Raw genomic sequence first — 22,106 nt, 5'->3', positions numbered from 1 at the left:
GGATTTGCAGGGCTAATCAGGCTTATAACTTTCATCCTAGCATGTACTTATATTTATATAAGTAGTTTTGCCTCCAAAAAAAAATTTCCTTTTATTAAGTAAAACTAACAAAGTAATTTTAAATAAATTGTTATAGGGAGTAAAGTTGTGTGAAAGCTATTTTATAATTGCCTTCAAACATTTTTTGTCTTGAAGGCATGAGACACTGACACTGTTGGAAACTGGACACTAAGCTAGATTAGCTGCTGCTCTGATCCAGTCAGGCTATTTCTACCTTTCTGTATTTGCAGCTGAGAATTTTTCCATGGTAAGATGACTATTGAGGTTGCTTGCCTTTTTTGTTCTCCCATGCTGTATTTCTGTTCTTTTAACAAAGACACCAGAAGACAAACAAAGAAATGACAGGCAGTTAACTGGAGAGGACAGAAGATGACTATCATGCTGGTTTAATTAACACTTCAGCTTTGGATCACAAAGAGGGGTAGAAGAGCTAGTCTCTCTTTTTCAGCCACTGTAGTTAAGAATGTGAGCAGCCCACGCCAAAACAACTGCAATATATCCTACTATGTTTGCTTTCCAAAACAGGGAAATACTTTTCTCACCGGGAAACCCTGCTTTGTGCAGACAGTGCCACAGAATAGGAAAAACATTATTATATATTCAGTGGAAAACAATCAGCAGCTGATTCTCAACACATAGTGTGGAACTCAAGAGAAGCAGCTCACTAAAATCCAAGCCAATCCCTCCTGTGAATGCATTTTAATGGCATCTACAGGTTTGCTGTTAAACTTAACAGTCACAGAATAAATGCAGCTGGACATACAGCAGCATTAGTGTTGGGGAAAGGTAAGGTAACTCTTGCCCAAGGTTTACATTGTGATATTTAGCATATGAACTCCAATTTTAAATTTTATCTTATTGGTAAAAATCCACCACTTTAGTAAGAACAAAGACTGCCAAATTCTGAGCATGTTTAGCAATTGGAGCTGGGATTTAATTCAGATAACTATTTCCTATCTTAGCCTTAAGTGTGCAATTCGATTTGATGGAATGCTTCCCTGTAGCTTTCCATAGCCCCATAGAAAGATGGGGCTGCCACCAGGCACCTGAGCACAGGATCCAAACTCTCAGTCTGTGTTCCTGACCACTACAGAAAAAAACCAATGCACAACAAGTTTGGGGTTTGTACGCCAGGAAACAATTCCCCTCTCACTGAAATGTTCTTTCTCTTTGTGACTTCACTTTTCTCCAGTGAAGCTAAAGAAAGAACAAGAACTCAGAGGTTTGACTTTCAGGGGGTTGTTTTTCAGACCTACTTTTTAATTGTGCACATTGATGATAAGAAAATTCATTTTTCCTCTACATGGCATTAAGCTAAGTTTGAAGCTCTCCCTGAAACCCAGCAATGTGTCTGTGTTGTTCAATTTCTGAATCAAATAACTAAGTGGTATGAATTAGAACTGTTGTCATTTTTTTCAGAATATGTATTAAATTGTATTTCATAAGCTCTCTCAAGGATTTTCTTACCTTCCTTCTCTCTCATCTGTAATCATATAACATTCTGGGTCAGCTACAACAAAAATGCTTACATGGAAATGAACTATTAGGAAGTTATTAGTATTTAGGGTAATTTTGCTGACATTAATGCAATTTAGAAGCAGAATAAAAGGAAGCAGTGCCAGTGCTGTGCTCCAGCTCACCCTAAGCAAAGTTGTGAGCCAGGCTGATGATCCACAGACCCCAGCTGAGTGCCTCTGAGCTACAATGCTTGTCGGAAAACCTGCTGCATGTTAGAACTGCTTTTCCCTTTTTGGACTGAGCAGTCAGAGACAAAGGCAGCACTGGTGTCGTGATTAGCCACCTGCATCAGCTGAAGGATGCACATTAAAATTTTAAAGGCTGCACAGTAGAAATGAAAGTTAATGCTCATTTCTGATTGTGCAAAAGTTACATTGTGGACAGGAACATGCAGGAGACTGAGGTGGTAAAGATAAGATGCTACATACAAGTCAGTACACCCACAACTAAAGTTTCATTTCAGCTTTAACAGGCTCTGTTAGCTTATGCATTACTTTCTATATGAACTGTTTTGAGAAAAGTTTCATGGTATTTTCTAATTGCATTTGGAGATGTCACTCTTCCAATTTTAAGTGGGTACATTCAGGTCGATACACTGTACCTTACACTGTCATTGACCAATTTATTCTACAGGGAACTCACTTGGAAACAAGGGATTTACAATGCCCAATTAATTTTCTTTTCCCATAGAACTTTCAGGAGTATTTAGGGGAAGAAAGACTTTATATTTTATCAGTTTTCTTTTCTGATTAGACTCAGGATTCCATGGAGACAATTGAGTAATTTCACTGTTCCTACACTTCTGTCACTCTTCAAGTGTTAAAAGGTAAGCAGGGATTAGACGATATTAAATTGATGTGCTTATTATTTTTATTATGTTCCTTAAGTGGGAAATCTACCTAGAGAAGTCTGCTTTATTTCACAAGCTGTTGTGGAAAGATAGGCCATGCCTTTCAAAAGTAGCAATTCAGGTAATTTGAGCAGCAGATATGAGATTTTTGGCAATTGGGCAGATCAGAAATGCTAATCATTGGAAATTCTGGCCAGCCCAGGAAGGAAATCAAGATGCCTTAGCTTGTCTTAGTGGTGTCAGATGGCTTTGATTAACAGCCATAGAACAAGGATGTTATTGTGCTTGAGAGCAAATTTTAGTCAATTAATTTTCATGTATCCTGAAGAAAGATGTCAACTAAAGGCAAATTGATTAAAGAAAGTAATTATCCACGCACCATACCAAAATTCTGGCTTTTTAACTTTGCAAACTCAAATTTGTGTAAGGATCCATTTAAGTTTCTGATACATATAATGGTAATCCCAGTCACTGAAGCTCGTGGTAGACACAGCTAAAGAAGCTACAACATCAACTTAGCTCCTGTGGGAATCGGAGTGCACAAGTGAAAAACTGGTGTCACTTCTTCTGCCCCTGAGGAAGGCTTCAGAAAACTCTGTGATGTGCAAGAGTTGGATCTTTCAAAAGTGATAAAGTACTCCCAGAAATACTTGTTCCTTGCTCTAGATATACTCCACCCAGTTGTGCCTAATGAGAGGGAAACTGCAATGAACTCTGTATTACTTAGCAAAAACATAATGTCCTTCATGTGCAGGCAGGCATGAGGAGAGGGAGGCAAGGGAAGGAGCCACAGAACCTTCCTCCTTTTGTCATTTTGTCATGCATGAAAGGATCAGAGGTCAAGCTGTCACACCCACTCTCCTGAAGCCACGCTGCAGCCATGTCCCATCAGCACACACTGCATGCAGTCAGCGCCTCTGCTGCAAACTGAGCACTGCAGGAGGTCAGGGGGGCTGCTTGAGCAGAAGGAGGGCAGCAGGACTCAGGAAACAGGTTAGTTTAGATCAAACAGCCTTGTACCACGACAGAAAAGGAGCATGTCCCTGTGCCATAACCAGACAAGCAGATTTACCTGGAAGGCCTTTTGGTTTTGATTTCCTACTGGCATCAGCTTTGCTGTGTCTTCATTAAATGCTTATAAAACTATGCTTTACTGGCAATATTGGGAAGGGCAGGGGGTGCATATGACTACCCACATCCTGTGTTTTACTTTATTTTTGGCATGGAGGTTATTTAGAAGACAGTATTGTCACCAGCAATTGTCCTCTGCTCAGCAGAGCAGTCACAGGTCAAAATATATTCAGCATGGGACAGATACACCTGCCTATCATCAGCGCTGGTTTAAAGAACTACATGACTCATCAAGTCTTCAATCAGGAATCCATTTTAAGCCTTGCTGTCATTAATTGTGATTGATTTTCCTGTATGAAACAGCAGATTTCTCCAAGTCTGGAGAAGGAAACATTGCAAGATGGGGTTGGTCACTGAGAAGCCACATAGAGGGAGATGAGCCTGAACATACTAAAATATAATAGGCTAGGCTTGCCCTTTCACTAGAACAAAGCTACTGTTTTTTTCAAAGCTTTAATGCTCTTTTACCAGGCCCAGGTTTGTTCCTGTCACTAACACTGATATGCAGTAGAGTGAAAAATCCAGGCCAATTGCTCTGCCTTACAGACAAACTCTGCCTCCTCCTCAGGAAGCAAAAACAAGGCCTCTTCAGAACTATACCAAAAAAAAAAAAAAAAAAATCCATAACGTTCACTTTCTGGACTTGAAGATCACCATGACAACATAAAGGAAGATTTTTGAGGACTAAGAGTTTAGGAATTACTAGTCTAAATATAAAAAAGAAGTGACATAAATACTTGATTGACAGTTGTAACACAAAAAGTCCATCACTTGTGAGATTTTTTTAAAAGGAATTGGACTAAGCAGTTGAAATATACTGTAGTAAAAATCTTGTTGTAAGGATTAATGAAGGCACCTTCACAAAAGGTCTTTAATACTGCAGCAGTTCTGAAAGCTAACAGATAGTCAAGATTTTTTCCTATTGCTTTTTTTTCCCCCTGCAACTGAATAAAGAATTGACATTCTACAAGTTTGGAGAATGTTAGATTCCATTTTGTATCCTACAGAAAAAAGGATTAAAACTATTGCCTTACATGATTATATGGTTTATATGCACTGAATTTATAACATTAAAACTAGTGAAGCAGAGCTAAGGGGAAGGGATTCCTTAATTACATGAATATTAATTTAATATCTGATATTATTAGAAAATACCTTTCAAAATAACATTAAATGTAAACATGGAGACATAATCTAGATATTTTCATTCTAACACATGCACTAGAACTCTTGGAAATTAGTAGTATATGTATTATATTCATAAAACATGAAGGGTGCACAATTGTTATTACCACGAAGAGACTGCATTACCACTAATTCATAAAAACATCTAATTTGGTTGAAAATTAGAACTGGAAGATTATTTTACTTAGGTACATTTTATGTTTATGAAAAATAAAAATCTTAATTGCCTATTGATATTTTTAATTCTATCAAAATTTCCCATACGTAAGTAAAATTCACCACTGCTTTGGTTCACCAAAGGTTGCTCCTGGCAACAATCAGGAAAAGTTAAAATGTTGCTCTTGTTTCATGCAGTGATGCTGATTTACCACATGTACTAATAAGATGGCATGATCAGAATGTGTTTGTGCTCCCATAGGGAAAATATAAATGCATGTTGTGAATTAAGTAGCATGTCCTCATATAGAGCTAAGAAAAGTGAAATGCATTTTAAAAGGAATTAGTGCTTAGGTACTCTTAAGTAATACTGAAGAATTAGGTTTTTTATATATGTATGATAATCTTTTAAGCACTTCAGTATTTGGTTGATTCATGCAAACTTCTCCATGAACTTTTCCTTATTTCTATAACACAGAAAAAAAATGGGTGTTTGAATGAACTTGGTTCTTGTACAAGCTGCTGAGACAATTTTGGAAGCATCAAAAAGTGTAATACTTTCAATCTGATCTCATGCACTAATCCCTTTGATTGGAATTATTGCTACCAGATAAAGGTACCTAACTGAACTGCTTAGTCAGGTTTATTCCAATTCAGACAACTTACAGGTCAATAATAATTACAGCTAATAATCGAAAGCTTTTTGACCAAATTTTATATTTGGGAAAGAAAAGTTCTCCTTCTTTCAATAATCACTTGAAGCAGTTATTGTTTTAAAACAGAATAAAGTACTGTGTAAAATAGGCACATAGTTATTTTAGTTTTAAAACCTTTTATTTCAGATAAACCATGCTGCTATATACAGAAAAAATGTAAGTCAAAGCAAAAGCAATACAGAATGGGTAACATATTCCTTAAAACTTACAAGATGCTTTTAAAAGCTTCAGTGCACCAGCAGTATGATATATTCTTCTCACTCCTAATCACCTCTACCAAAATGTCATTTCCTTGCAGATCCTGAGCAACCTCAGCTATCTCTTTCACATAATGATAAATAATGTTTCCAACACAAAACTTACAGCAATGGTTTCAGTAAATGACTTTTGCCAGTAAAATATATTGAAATATAACTTCACATTGCTAATATTTTATTTCAAACAGCATCATTCAACTATGCAAACTAAGTGTGTTATACATTTAGCAAAGTCTAGGCCTATCAGTTTTCCTTTTCAACTTTCTTTCTCTTACTTCATTATCTTTACATCAGTAAAACTCTGTCAAAATCGCATTCTTTTTCCTCCTAAAGAAATTCTGTCAATAACTTCCCTCCTATTTTCTTCCAGAATTAAAGTCAAGAGACTACAATAGTGACATTTTGCTGTATACTGAAGTTTGAGATAATAAAGGAAAAAAAAGCTAAACTACTTTATCATGAAGAACATGTCCTGGGTTGTATCATGATTTCACCTTTGGTGACAGTGAATGGCTAACAGGCTAACAGCAGAAACTTAGTGCCTAGCAGTACATCTTTGCAGGAGTGGCAGGCTCAGGCTCTAAGTCAGGCCAGCAGTTAATGTGTTACTGGGACTCTCTGTGTTTGCCCCCTGACTGGGGGCGTTTAGCTTTTAACATTAAGGAGCTGCGCGGACAGGCCGTGATGCCAGTTGCGCAATTTGGCAAAGCGTGGGCTGTTACGTTCCGTTTCAAACCTCTCCCTGTGGCATGAGGAAAGAGAGAGACAGAGACAGAGAGAGACACACATACACAGAAGAAAGAAAGGAGGGAGAAAGAAAGGGGTTAGGGACCATGGCTACCACTCCCCTGCCTTACAACTAGGGCAGTGGCAATTTATTTGGATTTTTTCCTCAGCTTTCCAATCAGCATAGTGAAGGCTGGGTGATGCTTTTGGACCATGTGTGAAAGGTTTTGCAATGGTTTATTTCTGAGAAGTAACTTGATATAACTTCTTATTCTTTGACTTGTGCTTGATATTACAGGGCTGCTTTTGCTAGAAATGCAGTGTAATCCCATTGTTTTCCTCCCAGCAGTTTCTCTTGGCTTCTCCCTCCCTCTCACACAACTGAGGAATCAGTGAAAGTTAACTCATACAAGTGCAAAATGAATGCAAATTATTTTCCATTCTCTAACACTTAGGTCAGCCCATATATAACCTGCTGTCCTTCCTGCAAGGACCACCAACCCCAGGTTTCAGCAGTACTTTTCTATAGCTTCCTCAGAATTAGTGAGTATTAGTGTTGACATTTTGCATAGATATTTCTGGTCATTTGTGTCACAAAGCAGAACAACAAGGGATTTTCAAAGCAGAATCCTGTGAAGTATTGGCCACCTCCTGCCACCCGTGACTGTGGACTGGAGTGCTCGAGCCATGCTCAGCACCTCTCAAGATTTAATCTTTTCTAGATGCTCTATTTTAAATTCAGCTTTTGTACATAAAAAGGGGAAGAAGGAAGATGTGAGATGATAGCACAGTCAAGGAGAAGTATATCAAACAGAATGAAAAAGAAAATGTTCTTGTTATTTGCAAAACTTTTTGCAGCCATTGCAAACAAGGTCATTTTTTCCACATTATTTACACTCAAAACACAAGACAATTAATTGTGTTAATGCAGTGGAACTTGAGAGTGAAACCAGCCAAACAGAAAGGAGCAGACTGGGCTGGTTTTACTTCTCAGGCTGAGGAAAGCACAAAACAATAAACAGAGTAAATGCCAACAAATTCACTGATATTTCTAAAGCTTTTGTGCTTAATAACACAGTGCCATGCAAGTAACAGTCCTAAAGGAGTCCTGATGTATGACTTCTCAAACGATTTCATGTGCTTTTAGGTAATTAAGAGATATAAAGTATTTCTAGCTGAAACTTTCCAATGGCATTTTTTTTCCAGCTACAACAGAATATACTAGCTCCAGTGGGTCTGACAAGAACTCCCTTACTGCTTTGAAGATATCACCCCTCCATTCAAGGAAAAGGTATTCAGAAACATCTGTTTGGCTTGAAATGGATCCCATCTCCCCAGAAAATATTCCATAAGAATCATCACAGCAGCAATGAAAAGTTTTCATAGCAGGCTGTACTTTATGTGTGCCTTCAAAATAGCAGCAGCATGAGCAAAGGACAGTCATGCAACACATTCATTAATATTAACTGACAGGAATGTTCTGCCACCCAAAAATTCCCAAGTTTATGGGTTTTTTTTGAACATATGTCATGAAGTTGCAAGCAGCAATCTAAAAGTAACTATTTTTATGTAAAACAGTTCTGCCAAAAATAAGCTGCATCTTTCTTCCCTCCACTCCTAAGTGTTTAGAAGAAACCTGATCACCATTCCATGCAATTCCTGCTGGCTACACTGAGGAGCTGACACAAAGAGACAAGAGAAAGCACCAGAGAGATTGCTCACAGCCTGCCTGAGGCCACAATGATGGATGCCTGCACAGCCAGGGCTCTGCTGCCAAATCCCCAGTGGAGTGTGTCCAATGTTTGAGGTGGGTATCAAGCACCCAGATGGTGCCAGCACTGTCAGTGGGGTAGGAAGGAGACCCCATTTCATTCCTTGCACCAGAGCTTACACCAGTTGCACTGTACCTGTGTAACTACCTACATGCTCCCTTATGTCTCTACTATCAATGCACACCTTAAACCTGTTCAGCTGTGCCTAAACATAACCAGACGCATCCTTGGGCAAGAAAAGAATAATACAACGATACCTAAAGACTGAAAAATATGTGCAAAGCATAGTGGATGTAGTCATGTACTTGGAATTACACTGGATAGAATGTGCAATTTACATGTGTTGATGTGTTATCAGGTAATTATTGTCAACATATATCATGTAAAGTTTCCACTACGTAGTATTTTCCAAAGTCACAGATTACACCTAGAGAGATTATTTCTTTAAAACCACATATTACTCTCGGATATGAATGGGGCACTGTTAAATTCAGTACAATGCTTTAAATCCCATCATAATAAGGATTTGGATGTGTGCTATTACATCAAAACAGATAATGCACAATACATGTAATGAGAATGGGGCTTGCATATTTGAGGGAAGAAATAAATCCCTGAGGGCTATAATGTCAAGCCTGATGTTCAGGCACACAGCCATGAACTTGGGTGAACTGCACTGGAGGGCTTAGAGCAAACACCAACTGAAAGCATTCTTGTATTTGCACAGGGAAGAGAGCAGATCTCTTTCTCACTGATTCAACATTTGTAACCTGCACTGTGATCAAAAGCTCAGAATCTTTAAAGAACCCACAGGGCAGTAAAATATAAAATAGAAAAAGAAAGGGCAGATTGAATACCAAACGCATCACAAACCCAGCTGGTGGCTTAGAGCAGCTAAAGTGGAACAGGGATCCAAGGTATGCAAACAGAAACTAAGGATTGCATGCAGAATGCTACTGATTTATATAGCAGTTTTTAAGCTTAACATAATAATATTTAATATATCTATTTCCTGGCTATGCAGAATGATGATAAATCTTTAAATCCATATTATATCTCTGAACATATCCTCTTTTTTGTTGTTTTTGATACATCATATGAAACAAACACATTTATCCATTAGCAAAAGCAGTCCTGTGCTTCCATATTCTACAAATTTAGGTCATATTTATTCCAAACAAGACATAAACCAATGACTATGGGTACGAATGGAAACAACTCCTTTACTGTAACATTTATGGAGAATCAAATGTCAATCAGAGGGTCATCCAAATAAATTGCTCACAGATTTCAGTGCTATCACAGCATTACATATTTTCATCCACATACTCAAGTAGTTACACAGGGCTTGGAACTCATCACATTCACACACCCGGTAAAGTACAGGAAAGTTGCATGAGCAGAGAGCTTTCAGATTTGAACATACACTTCAGTAATTTTACGCTGTTTTTTCCTAAAAACATGCTGATTTATTATCCTTCTCATTCAAATGCCTCTCAATGGTAGCATTTTAATTTTAGTGATTTTTAAGTAAATATGTTAGAATATTTTAGGACAAAAATATAATAAAGAAAGTTCATATTAATGCCATTTTAAAACATTATTGGGTTATCTGGAAGGAGAAAGCTGTATTTTTCAAAGGGACTTGCCTACCTTGACCTCCTCAGGGCTTCTTCATCTGGATCTTGCACTGCAGGAAAAAAATGTTTCAGTTAAAAAACAGAAAGGGATTGGCTCTTTGGTAGTTTAAATTCTTTAAAAACTTATCAAAAGCATATATAAAGGTGCATTCACACTGACTCTGCAGCAGTGGGATTTGTAAGAACATCATGAAGATAGCAGTTCCCTAGGGAAGGAGGATGTTAGGAGGTAGGTAGCTATTACAACTACTTTCCCATTCATTTTTAGCAATGTTTCACAGCTGTAGGCAATGATTCTACAGAGAGGTCCTGCTGTTTTGTACAAAGCAGGAGAAAGAGCAGCAGCACATTAATGGGGGAAGGAAATGCTAAATATTTCCTCCTGATTTGGGAAAAGGCCCTGACCTTCCTTCTCTCTACAACAGGAACCACCTGTGAACTTAGTACCAGGTAGCCATAAAAACATTTCCATAGGCAACAAGGTTAAAGCTCTGTGATATTCATATCAGATCTAGTTTTAGATAACAGGGCTGATAGAGACATAGATTCCATACAAATGGTGATTCATGATTTTTTTTTTGACCTCCAGAAGTCACTTCTATAAAAGATTGTTACAGAAGACATGACATGTTTATAATTTTTGTCTAAAGCATGAACAGCTCTGTAAGTCTAGGCTGCAGGAAACCCAAAGATTGCACTGCAGAGACTTGATTTTCAAGTAGGAATAACTATGGGGTCCCAAATGCTCGTTTACTGTGCTATCTGTTATACTTTTATGCTGAGGCCCCTGGCAAAAGAATTTTCTTCATAAAGCACAAGGTGAGATTGTTCACTTTGATTTCTGAGCTCCCTCAAGTTACACCCAGGATCTTCACCCTTGTGACAACTACATGAGCCTGGACAAGAGTCTTCCCTGAGTATCAGTGGCCAATACCAGGGCAGTGAGGAAAGGCATGAATCTAAAATCAGGATGAAGGGGTGTTTTGTTATTCAACTTACTGTACTCGGTTCCAGTCATCTGGGCAAGGATGCGAAAGGACTTGGACTGCAGGTTGGCAGAGCGACGGCTCCAGTCCTCACTGTCATCCTCGGGCTTGTTCTGAGTTTTAAGCACAGCCTGATACACTGGAGAGGCACTGTCTACATGGGGATCCTTTATAGGGAGGGCACTGCAATTCAGAAAGGGAAATGTTGGAAGCAGCTCTCTGGTCACAGTTTCTCACCCAGCCATCCCCTACATGGCTTTGAACGAACACTTCTTAAAAAAATATGTAGATCAATTTTATGCTATGGCTGATTCTGTCTCTGAAAGGGCCTGTTATCATTCAAATCTGTTTGGAAATACCTGTTCATGATTCCTCAGCCAAGGCAGGTACACAAGCATGCAGTGGTTAGAATAATATGTGAAGAGTAGGCCAGGCAAAACCATTTATTTCTCTGACCATTTTTGTTACATATTATTTCTTATAAATACAACTTCATGTTGGTACTGCTTTATGTTCTCTTTAAATTACAGTGTTGGGCCAGTGTAGCTTAAGGTTGCAATTAGTAATAAACCCATATTTCAGTATAAAAATAATTAGGTAGACTTTTATAGATCTTTCTAAAGACGATTCTTTTTCAAACTGAATTAAACTTCATGTGCCATAGTCTGGATTCATTGTCTACTAAACATGTGAAGCACAGGAAGTCTAGACTTGCACTCAAGACTTGCATATATAAGTAGTATCTGAAATCTTTAATGACAGAATGCATCTCAGAGTCTTAAAACATGCCTAATCATCTTGAAAAGTGATATATCCAGTTGTGCACACCCAAAATCAAAGCTACACAGGTCTGCAACACAAGTGAGATAACCTCACTTTGATATATGATGCAAGCTAGAAATAGGCTTAGTAACTTAATAGTTTTGGGTTTTTTTTTTCCCCAGTGAAAATAACTTCTGCACAGCAGAATTAAAATTTACTATTAAGAGAGCAACAGAAATATACACGGAGGGAATGATGTGTGCTTGGAGCAACTTGGCTCCATGGCTGCTCTAAATACAAGGTCTATTTTTGAAGCAAGTGATTTATTGTAACAGCTTAATGCTATTCCATAAAGAGCTTTGCAAGCAGCAAGCTCAACTTCATGAAAACTGAGAAACAGTTCTGTTAAAAGCTAAGGGCCATTTGGTATAACAGTTGCTTCCTTGGTTCAGGCTTGAAGTTAGTGCTAAGATACCACTGTGCACAGAAAATCTTCAGAGAAGTTTAGCCTGTGATTTGAAAGCCTGAGAGGACTTATGAAAAGCCAGGAAATATGTCTGACATTCTACACAGAGTGGGATGCAAATGTTACCAGGTAGTGCTTTAAATATCAGTACTTCCCAGCTGACACACTCCTCTTCTTCAGCACTGGGTAATATACACTGCTTAGATGGATTTACACATAATAGCATGTATTTATAACCCCCATATATGCAAACTTCTCACTTTCCTGAGGAGCCATCAAAGTACAAACCCCAGTTAAGTTTTGGTTTTGTGTGATTTTGGTTTTTTAAAGAAAAACTTGACTCTTCAGCTTAAGCTCTGCCACAAAGCATGCAAGTTATGTAAAAAAGTTCCTCAGTGTGAAAGATGGCCTGTAGGAGGAAGCAACATTTTTGAGCTTCTTTTTTAGCTCATGTTTCCTAGACCACAATCTTTACAATAGCCAAATGCTAGCAGGTACAGAAGGCAGAATGCAGACTTGTTTATTTTGGGAAGGCTCTGCCATTAGTGCTACTCCTGTGTGCAGCAATGGACAAAATGGTGCCATAGCCTTCTTTAGGTGGAAGAGGGGAGAGAGAACAGTAATCCTCCTCTTCTGGTCCATCACACATAGTAAAAGGGTTTTTCTGAGGCAGGAAAGAAAGAACAGCAGTGAGTTCTGCCTTCTTTTTCCTTCTGCAGGAATAGTCTTTGCATGGCAAAGAGATTCTCTGTAATACCAACAGTAAGTCACAGCAACACCCTCGGGACTTTGCTGCTGCTGCTTCTGACACTTGCCTATGCTGAAAGGTCTGACATGGCAATGTTCTCCAAAAGGTGACCCTGTTTTCAAGTCCCCAAGGTGCTTCAGGGTGCTTCATATCCAGAACCTGCCCTGTATGAATACCAGAAGTGACTGCCTGATGTGGACCAACACTTAATTTTATATCCCCACACTGACTTTTTAATCTTGTGGAAACTTAAAAACCTGCTGTATGGGACAGCAAATTTCCCAGCTGAACACTGTTCTAGAGTGGATAATAAACCATTGGATAGACAGTGCTGCTGGTTTCAACCACAGATCACCGTGGCAGCAGCGGTGTGCCAGCCACAGACAGTTCAAATTCCTCTGTTTAAATCCTCTAGCTCAAATGCTTCCTTCTTATATTATGACCTATGTACAAAAAAGCAGTTCAAAGGTTTATGTACAGATATGCCATTAACTCAAGCATTGTTAAAAAACTAGGGCTGGAGGTTGGACCACAAATTTCACAGTAGCAATGTGTGGCATTAATGCCATATTAATATCCTTATGGTAGATGACTAAGGCAGGAAATGGAGCTTAGTGAATTAACCTCCCCAGCATAGTGAAACATGCTCATATAAATTGAACTAAATTAATACAATACATTGGAGTATTTCCAACTTTGTCTTTAATTCAGCAGGCCTTTTTCTTTTTTTAAAAAACATAATTATATTGTGGATGAATAACTAGGACATATGAGCCACTCAGCATGGAAGTGTAAAATAGAGCGCATCGCTTATTATGAGCATTTCATAAACCTAAATGGGACAGTTGATTCTTACAGACAGCCTAAAGATGCACATAACCATGTTAATACCTCTGTTATACCTCTTTGTAATTTAATTTCTTTCCATCTGGGTGTGGATGTGCAGAAATATCATGCATCTTTAAGCATATTACTTTACATTGATGCTACTGTAAAAAACCCCTCTTCCCAAATGGGTTAGAGCTGTGCAGGTTTTTAATCTAGAGCCTAAGGTATTCTAGTAGGAGTCAATAAAAATTAGTTTCCTTTTTCTTATCATCATTTAAGTCACACATTTTTACCATTAAAATGAGCTTTAAAGACAGTCAAACCTGAATAAGTAGCAATGGAATTTTATTTTTTGGAGTTCATCATAAACTGTGGCTTACTATGTGAATCACTCCCTGGAGTCATTATGCAGATTTAATTTCACTAATTATTAAGTAAAAACTTAGGAACACTGCAGTGTTCTACCCCTGAAGTAGACATACAATAAAATATTGTGGCATCAGGTATTCGATGGATTCCAGCTTTTTTAAAAAAAGCTCTAAGAGGTAAAATCTCCACAACCCAACAAACAGAAGTTCATGTAGACTGCTAAATAGCCAGCCAAGTTGACTTATTGTAGAGGATACACAAGACCTCAGTTTGTACAATCACGTTATTGATTCTTCTACTTCAGCTGTCAGATCTTATTCCAAATAAAGGTGCTGGATTTATGTCTTTATACAACTGGTGAATTTGGCTAAAACTGCATAATGGAATTTAGAAGTAGTTTGACAGAAATCTATTCAAAATGCACTGTCCTCATTGTTTTACTGCAGCCACCTAAGTCCTGGTTCTTGGTTTAGCAGTATCAATTAAACCAGAAAAACAAAGAGTAGAAAAATATATAAAGTCAGGGCATTCAAAATTTTCTACCTTTAAGTTTCAGCATGGAGTCTGAGTATGAATAATTGTGTCCTTCCCTTTATGTTTTCCATGGTGATCCTGTAAGTATGGCTTATTCTTAAGTGACAAGAGCCTGACTCTGATGTCATGAAGTTACAACATCACTGATTTCAAATGGTCAAACTAGAAAATGAATTCATATCTTAAGCCTGTCTGTCCTTCCTCATTGATAAAATAAGTAACCTGCAACTGCTGTCTGCCCTTCAGATGTACAGGCTGAGTGTGCTTACCACCCTACAGATGTTTGTGGACAAATGAAAAGGAGACTAAGATTATTAATTAACAGCAAGACCAAAGTATAGGCTGATAACTGAGACAAAATGAATCAGCACACAATTTGGTCTGCTTTAATATTAAAAACATCTCACAAAAATACTTACTTCTGCATTAAGCATAATCTTAACTCAGATTTGATAGATTAAGCCAACTAAAGAACACTTTGGTTTCCACTGAAATTAAAGTTCAGAATATCAAAGAGGGAACAAAAGGAAACTTAAAAAATGAAAAGGATCCACATATGCAGCATTAACTTTATAATAATCTGATCATTTAAATAGATATTTTTTTAAAACATTACTAGTTGCATTATATAATGCTACAGCATTTAATAGAAAGTGCCAATGTATATAAATGTCTCCTATAATCCACACCTATGAAGGATGTGAACCCTTACAGAGAACACAAATGAACTTCTTTGTACTTCACTAACTGGAAAAACGAGTCTGCTCAACACCTATGGAGATTCACTCAGTCATGGCCAAAGCCAGCTAAAGGTATTGCTTGTGATCCATCATGAGGGAGAGCTGTGATGAACAACAATATTGGTGCAAAAATTTAGCAGAAAAGAAAAACAATTATAAAAAAGAGAGAAAAATGGCCAGCAAAAGGGAGCACAACCAAATATATAAACCAGCCTCATTCTGAATAAGCCTGCAGCTAACATATGGAAAAGAAAATACATTAAAGTATGTTGCTATACCTGTATTTTGGTGTCATACCAAAGGAAGGCAATTTCTATTTTGGGCAGAAGCGCACCCAGTAAGAGAGAAACCTGGCTACATTTATTGCGTATGTTATTTCAGGAAAGTTATTACAACTCTGGATAAGTTAATCAGGTAAGATTACCAGAAATGTGCATTGGAAAAGCAGAGTTATTCAAGATCAGGGGATTTTGCCATAGTCCAAAGGATCTATGTAAAACACATATACTGCATGTAAACTGGGGATAGGGAAAATACAGCAAAATATCCTATTCTGAAGAACAAAACAGCAGTCAGTGCTAAATAAATGTTTTGCATTCTTCACGTCTCAATAAAAATTCCACCCCTCTTTTCTGTCCTTTCTGAGCTATGCATATAATAGTGACTATTATAAATCATGGTTGTCAGGAATGAAAAGCCATCCAATATCATATACACACACACAATGACATGTATTTTTTGGATATTTACCAGTTCTAGGAGGAATACAAAAAAGTAGGGTAAGATAAGGTACTCCTTACCATGATAGGGGGGTTGGAACTAGATTATCTTTAAGGTTCCTTCCAACAACAAAGCATGCTATGATTTTCTAGTGATCCATCCTTTTAACTTCAAAACATAGAAGTGTTTTTGGACACTGTCTAGGATTGATACACATTTTTCACATGTGTAATATACCCCAGAAAAAAGGAAGAGTCCAGGAAGAGCAAATGTGTCATGCAGGTAGGGATGTTATAAGTACCATGCAGAGAAAGAGCATCCCACAGAAGGAAATAACCTTACCCAGCAAATTCTCCACCCTGGGCTTGTGCCTGGCCTGCAATTGCATCCATGATAGCATCCTGGGAATACATGCTGATCGGGGTGTTATACTGCGCGTGAATTATGGTAGCCTTGCCGCCAAGGCCCTTCACCTCAATGGGTTTGTGGGTAGACAGGGCAGAGTCCTTCAGGACATTGGGGTTGAAACGCTCCGTGAAGTCCGTGCTGGGTTATGCAAGAGTGAGGTTCCACAGAGAAGGGAGGGGAAGAAAGGAGAGAGGCGTGAAGTTAAGTGAGGGAAGCACCACCAAGAGAGGAGTGTGCACGTCTGTTCATGGCATCTCACCACCAAAGCTTCTCATCAGAGAAACACAGACAATGAAAGTTCCAAGTCATGGCAAAAAGGTGGCTGTGCTAATGGATGTCATTTTTGAGTTGGCTTACGATGTATAAAAAGGAAAAAAAGGTGAAATAGCTGTCACTGTATTAAAATATCCCAAAAAAATCTGTAAGTATTTGTGTGATACTTACATATACTAAAATTCTGTTGTTATATGCATATATATATCTAAATGTATACAAACATGCATATGTATATATGCATATCCATGGGATGTACATGCACAGTGCAGAGAATACCCACTTCTTTTTTCATCCATTTGTGTTTTCAGAAGGGTGTTACAAAGGTCTAGAAAGTACAGTGAAGCAAACAGGTATCAGGTTCTCTATTATTTAGAAGGTTTAAGTACTTTCTGTCTGTGTTATTAATCACAGTGAAATTTAGTACTTGCACCTTTTAATCTTCAAGGCTTTCCTCATAAAGACTAAATCTTCTCAAAATCTCTGTACAGCCAGCCTGAAGTGCTGCTATGGCATAATAAATGTTCAGTCCCAGATCAAAATATGCAACATTGCAACCAACAGGACAAGTGCAGTTGGAAGAGTTGCTGCCTTAGTTTCCAAGTGACTCCATTTACAAGGAAACATTTTATATTTGACAGACTGAGCCCCTAAAGCAAGCTAACTGAAGCTTCCGTGACAGCAGAATGAGTCAGTTTGGTGTCAGACTGCAGCCAGAGAACAGCTGCTATTTTTGTAGGGCTGAGTTGTGCATAGTTCTAGTCCTAGAGCTAGGACTGAGCACTAACCAGAGCTCCAACGACCAATGCCAGCCACTATAGTGGCTGCTCTTCAACCTATGGGAGATCAAGTGAATCTCTAGTCTGCTGTTACTGTCCTGCCAGCAGGAGGGATGCCATACACTCACTAAACTGGACAAAATTGGGAATTCCATCCTTTGTGAAATAACAGATATTTCACAAATTTTTCATTCAGAACTGAACCCAAAAGCTGGACATAGATATTTTTCCCCCAGCATGAGAACTGCTGAAGAATTTAATTCTATTTGATTGGAATAATTTTCCTTTTCAGCTTAAGACATTAGATTCTAAATTTATTGGCTAATACTGTTTTTCTCTTTACACACACAACAGTGTACCTGTTTACCATGGGTAGCCCCAGATGGTGAGAGTTAAAACTGAACCCTCAACCTAGCATGATGAAAAAGGTAAAATCAAATAAGGCTGGTAGCCATCTGACTTAATTATCTGGAGACTATCACAGGTGCTGTGCCACCTCTGAAGCCAGCCATGAGATTGTGCTCTGTTTTCAGCTTTTGTTTGATGGGATGCCCTGACTGAGGATGGACAGAGAGAGAGACAGTCACACATCATTGCAAATCCTTGATAGAACATCAACCACCACATGTGTGAGGACCAGAGACACACAGGTGCACATGCTGCATTACAGCCACAGCCTTCACTTGCACATGCCAATATTTTAAGGGAGGGAATTGGGAAGCAGCATTATGCAGTCAAAAAAAGTGAAAATTATCTTTTTATCAAGACATTTTCACATTTAAAACACATCTCCCTTAACTATTCATCAACTCTGACAATTCTATAATTACAGTGACATCATCTCTGGAAGGGTGATGTGTAGAGACGTGCAGGGTTCTGTACTGAGCATGCACATGCCTGACTTCAACAATATCTCTTTTCTGTGTAATACCCTAAATAATCACATGATAATTAAAAACACACAGGTCCTCAAGATCTTGAATTTAGTGTTCTCTTTCTTCCACACTGTTGGAAGTACTAAAGAGATTCTAAACCCAAGATCTGAGAAGATTGTGTGAAGGAAAGGACAGAGGTTAAATATGACACCTTTAAAGAATAATGTTCTAAGCAATTAGCTTCCACAGTCAGTTACAGAAATCAAGGCTACTAATGTCAGAACAGCCTAAACTTCCCTCATGGTAGCAGAAGGAGTCATTTGGGCTTTCACTTGTGGTCTTTAAACAATTTTAGTGATGTTTTTCAAGAGGTTTTAGTCACATTACATACATCAAGGCAAAACTTCCACTGAAGTTAATAAGATTATGATAAAAATAACAGAAAAAAAGTACAGATTGCCAACTGCTGAGTTCTTTTTCTAACTCTGGAAGCAAACAGAGGATGTTAGTGCTTGTAAGGAGTGCTGGGCTCTAGGACAAAGTGGCAGAGGAAGGGCTGCAGAGAGAGCACCTCTGCAAAATGAATACAATCTTTCTCCTAAGCTACAAAAGGATCAGGAAAAATAAATCCCAAAGCAAGTAAGATTACAAACACCCCTATAAAGTGACTTCTGCTTTCTAAGACAATCCTGTCAGAAAAATTATTAATGTAAACTAGGGTTTTTCACTCCAAAGGGGTTACATCATCACACCCACACCTCACTGAAATAAACAGAGAATGCAAGATCCATGTAAATTATATGCACTAAATATTATTTCAACTTTATGTATTCTATTACTTCTAACTCTGCACTGTCAGTTTAAATTTGACACTTAACTATTAGAATTATTTATTTTCTACTCAGTTTAATCCAGTCTCCATCAATTAATGGACGACACTCAGGTCAGAGGCAAAAAGGAAGAGTTTAGAGACAATCCTCTGCCCCTAGAAAACTAAAGGTCAAAACTGAGAACTCTGTGAAGTCTCCTAAATAAAGCAGATCAATCACATTTTCAAGTTAATAGTTATTTCTTTTTGGGCAATAGATTTATCAAGGTAAATTACTTCATAGATATTTTTTTCCCTATATCAGTATCTTACCCCAACTTAAATTTGAATTTTAGCAGACTTTAGAAATTAATTTAACATTAAAAAAAGCCAAAATTACTTTACTAATAACACACCAAAAAAAGCTCAGATAATGCTCTCCAAACTCTGAGGGCATAAAGGTGACTTAAAGATTTAGGAGGACTTAAACCTGCCCATAGAAGCAAAACCACCTGAAAGCTTTTAGAAAAACTGGGCAGGCTCAGGTGGCAGCTCCATTCACAGCACTAGAGCATCACCAAAAATGCCAAGTGGGAGCACTGCTGGACAGCAGGAGCAGCACAAGGCACCTGCCATACCAAGCAGACATTTAAAAAAAAATACTTGCACTTGCAAGCAGACACAGCAGGAATGCAGGGGATCATGCTACCCCAGAAACACATCTTCACACACACAGCATTACACAAATATCTGGCACTACACAGAGGTGATACTAACTTGGCAGCGGTGTTGGTTATGACCTAGAAGAAGAGAAAGAGAACAAACAACATCAAAACCAACCACACAGAAAAAAGTCAATAGTTTGTAGAGTGCAAAGGGTAAAAGATATTTTCAAAAGAATACTACAGCTCTTCTTAGACCATCTACAAATAAGAACAAAAAGTAAATGTATGCCTAAAAACCCCAACATGATTAAGAAAGGAAAAAATGCAGGGATTATAGTTGATCCACCCGGACTTAGTAGGGTACCATGGCACTTTGGCTGACTGTTGAACATGATCTTACTGGTGTGCATCCTTAAAAGTACTACTACCAAAGTGAAGAGAGGAGGGAGCAGAGGGAAAAAAGGAGGATTTTCAGAGTATATTCTCATCTGAAAATAGCAAATGAGTGGTAGGGACTATATTTTTCTCGTAGATACTGAATATTCAGGGATAAAGTCTGTTTTCAGGCCACCCTCAGAGCTGGTCTTACAAGACTGTTTTTTAAGCCTTTTACATGCTGGAGAAGATCCAAAGAATATACCGGTAAATGTTTGAAAGCTAAAACTAAAGAAAATGCCTTTGTATATAGCAAAGCATTTGCCTAGATCTGACTGCACCTGCATTTGGCCAAGAGGCATGTAAGCCAATTAACTTAGGAATAGTCATTCCTAGTCTATTCCACATGAAACAAAACAAGTCACAATTGCTATATGTTTTTTGGGATATCCATATCAGTATATTTTATTCCAACTGTTTCTATACAGTATGAAGAAAAATGTATGTTCACACTCCATTCCTGCATCTCTGCACAAACCAGTGACAGTGCTTGCACAGTAATTCCAAAGCACCATAATACAGGATAAAACTGGGAGTGCAGAACAGAGTGTGCTCAGTCTGGACTACAGTACTCTTCCTAGTAACTCTTTGTGGTGGTTGCACAAAGAGCAGTAATGGGCTGTGATATTTATTTTAACTTTTTTTTCCCCTGAAGCTTAGAATACCCACATTCTGCTCTTGGTTGAAGACTAATTGATCCTATTTTGTGCAAAATAAACAGGAAGAGGTCCACGGTCAGTTAATAAACTTTTCTTTTTACTCGGCTGTATGGAATGCTGTTGACAGAACTGGGCACTGAGGATTCCAAATTGCTGCTGTGACATTTCTGTGTCTGGGACTGATACAAAATACTGGACAGCAAAGCTACACTATTAAAGAGAGACACTCCAAGTGGATTTGACTCCTCCTCCTTTTTTCTTGCAGAACCTTTGATATTGCTGCTTCTTCCTACATATGCTTTTTTTGCCTTGGCTCATCCAACAGCACTTTTCATGATCAAAAGCTCCCTAATGATCCAAAGTTGCAGTAAAGGCTGTGCACTTCTGCATTTCCATGGTAAAGCAATCACAGATCACCCTCTGCAGCTACTGGTCAGATGCTCAGATTTGAAAATATTCTTCTAGCTTTATAAACTCTACATTAAGCCAAATGCTCTTACAGGAACTGTTAGAGATATATTAGGAACAAGCTGCAGCCTGTAAGCACATCAGTGATCTTATATCCATTTTAGGTGTATGCCAGACAGCTGGGCACTCATTTACAATGAAACCAAGTGTAATGGTATCATTTTCTGACTCATCCAGGCATCTACCATACATATAAAATAACATTTTCAAGGCAGAACTACCAAACCCCTAAAATATGCCTTAATTAAAGGAATATAAAAGTATGTCCAAAGAAAAGAAACATTATGTGCACACACTAAGAACAGCTCAGTAGTCACGTCTCAGTAAAGATTTTTGAGATGTAAAGAGGCTGCTATAGAGCTTCCTTCAAAAACAGTAAAGCTTTGCTTCTCCTTATGTTTAGGATGTGATGAGAAAATTCCTCCCAGTTCAGAGCCACACATTATTTTAGTTTGACTCTATATAGGGACATGTCTGGAACACCCAGCTTGCTGCTCGCAGAGGTCACACAGTAAGAGGCCAGTAACCCAAGCCACCTGGCACGTACTTGTGGGACAGGTATTTGCTGCCCT

General features: G+C 38.2%; 1 protein-coding gene across 13 annotated transcripts in view; it reads right to left on the bottom strand.

Annotated features, from left to right (window-relative positions):
* Positions 1 to 22,106, bottom strand: part of LDB3 (LIM domain binding 3) — a 114,760-nt gene that overhangs the window by 33,205 nt on the left and 59,449 nt on the right. For 8 of the 13 annotated variants that reach the window (XM_072931438.1, XM_072931439.1, XM_072931437.1 and 5 more), the window contains 2 exons: positions 11,011 to 11,180; positions 10,025 to 10,061 (listed from right to left, as the gene is read on the bottom strand). In XM_072931438.1, coding sequence (XP_072787539.1) covers positions 10,025 to 10,061; positions 11,011 to 11,180 — 207 coding nt within the window. Of the gene's footprint in view, positions 1 to 5,712; positions 6,616 to 10,024; positions 10,062 to 11,010; positions 11,181 to 16,506; positions 16,711 to 20,084; positions 20,108 to 22,106 lie in introns of those variants that run through there. The other 5 variants (XM_030276728.4, XM_030276718.4, XM_030276723.4 and 2 more) reach the window with 3 other exon arrangements.

The sequence above is a fragment of the Taeniopygia guttata genome, chromosome 6, assembly GCF_048771995.1.
Source record: "Taeniopygia guttata chromosome 6, bTaeGut7.mat, whole genome shotgun sequence".
Lineage (NCBI taxonomy): Eukaryota > Metazoa > Chordata > Aves > Passeriformes > Estrildidae > Taeniopygia > Taeniopygia guttata.
This window is presented reverse-complemented; position numbering and strand designations above follow the sequence as displayed.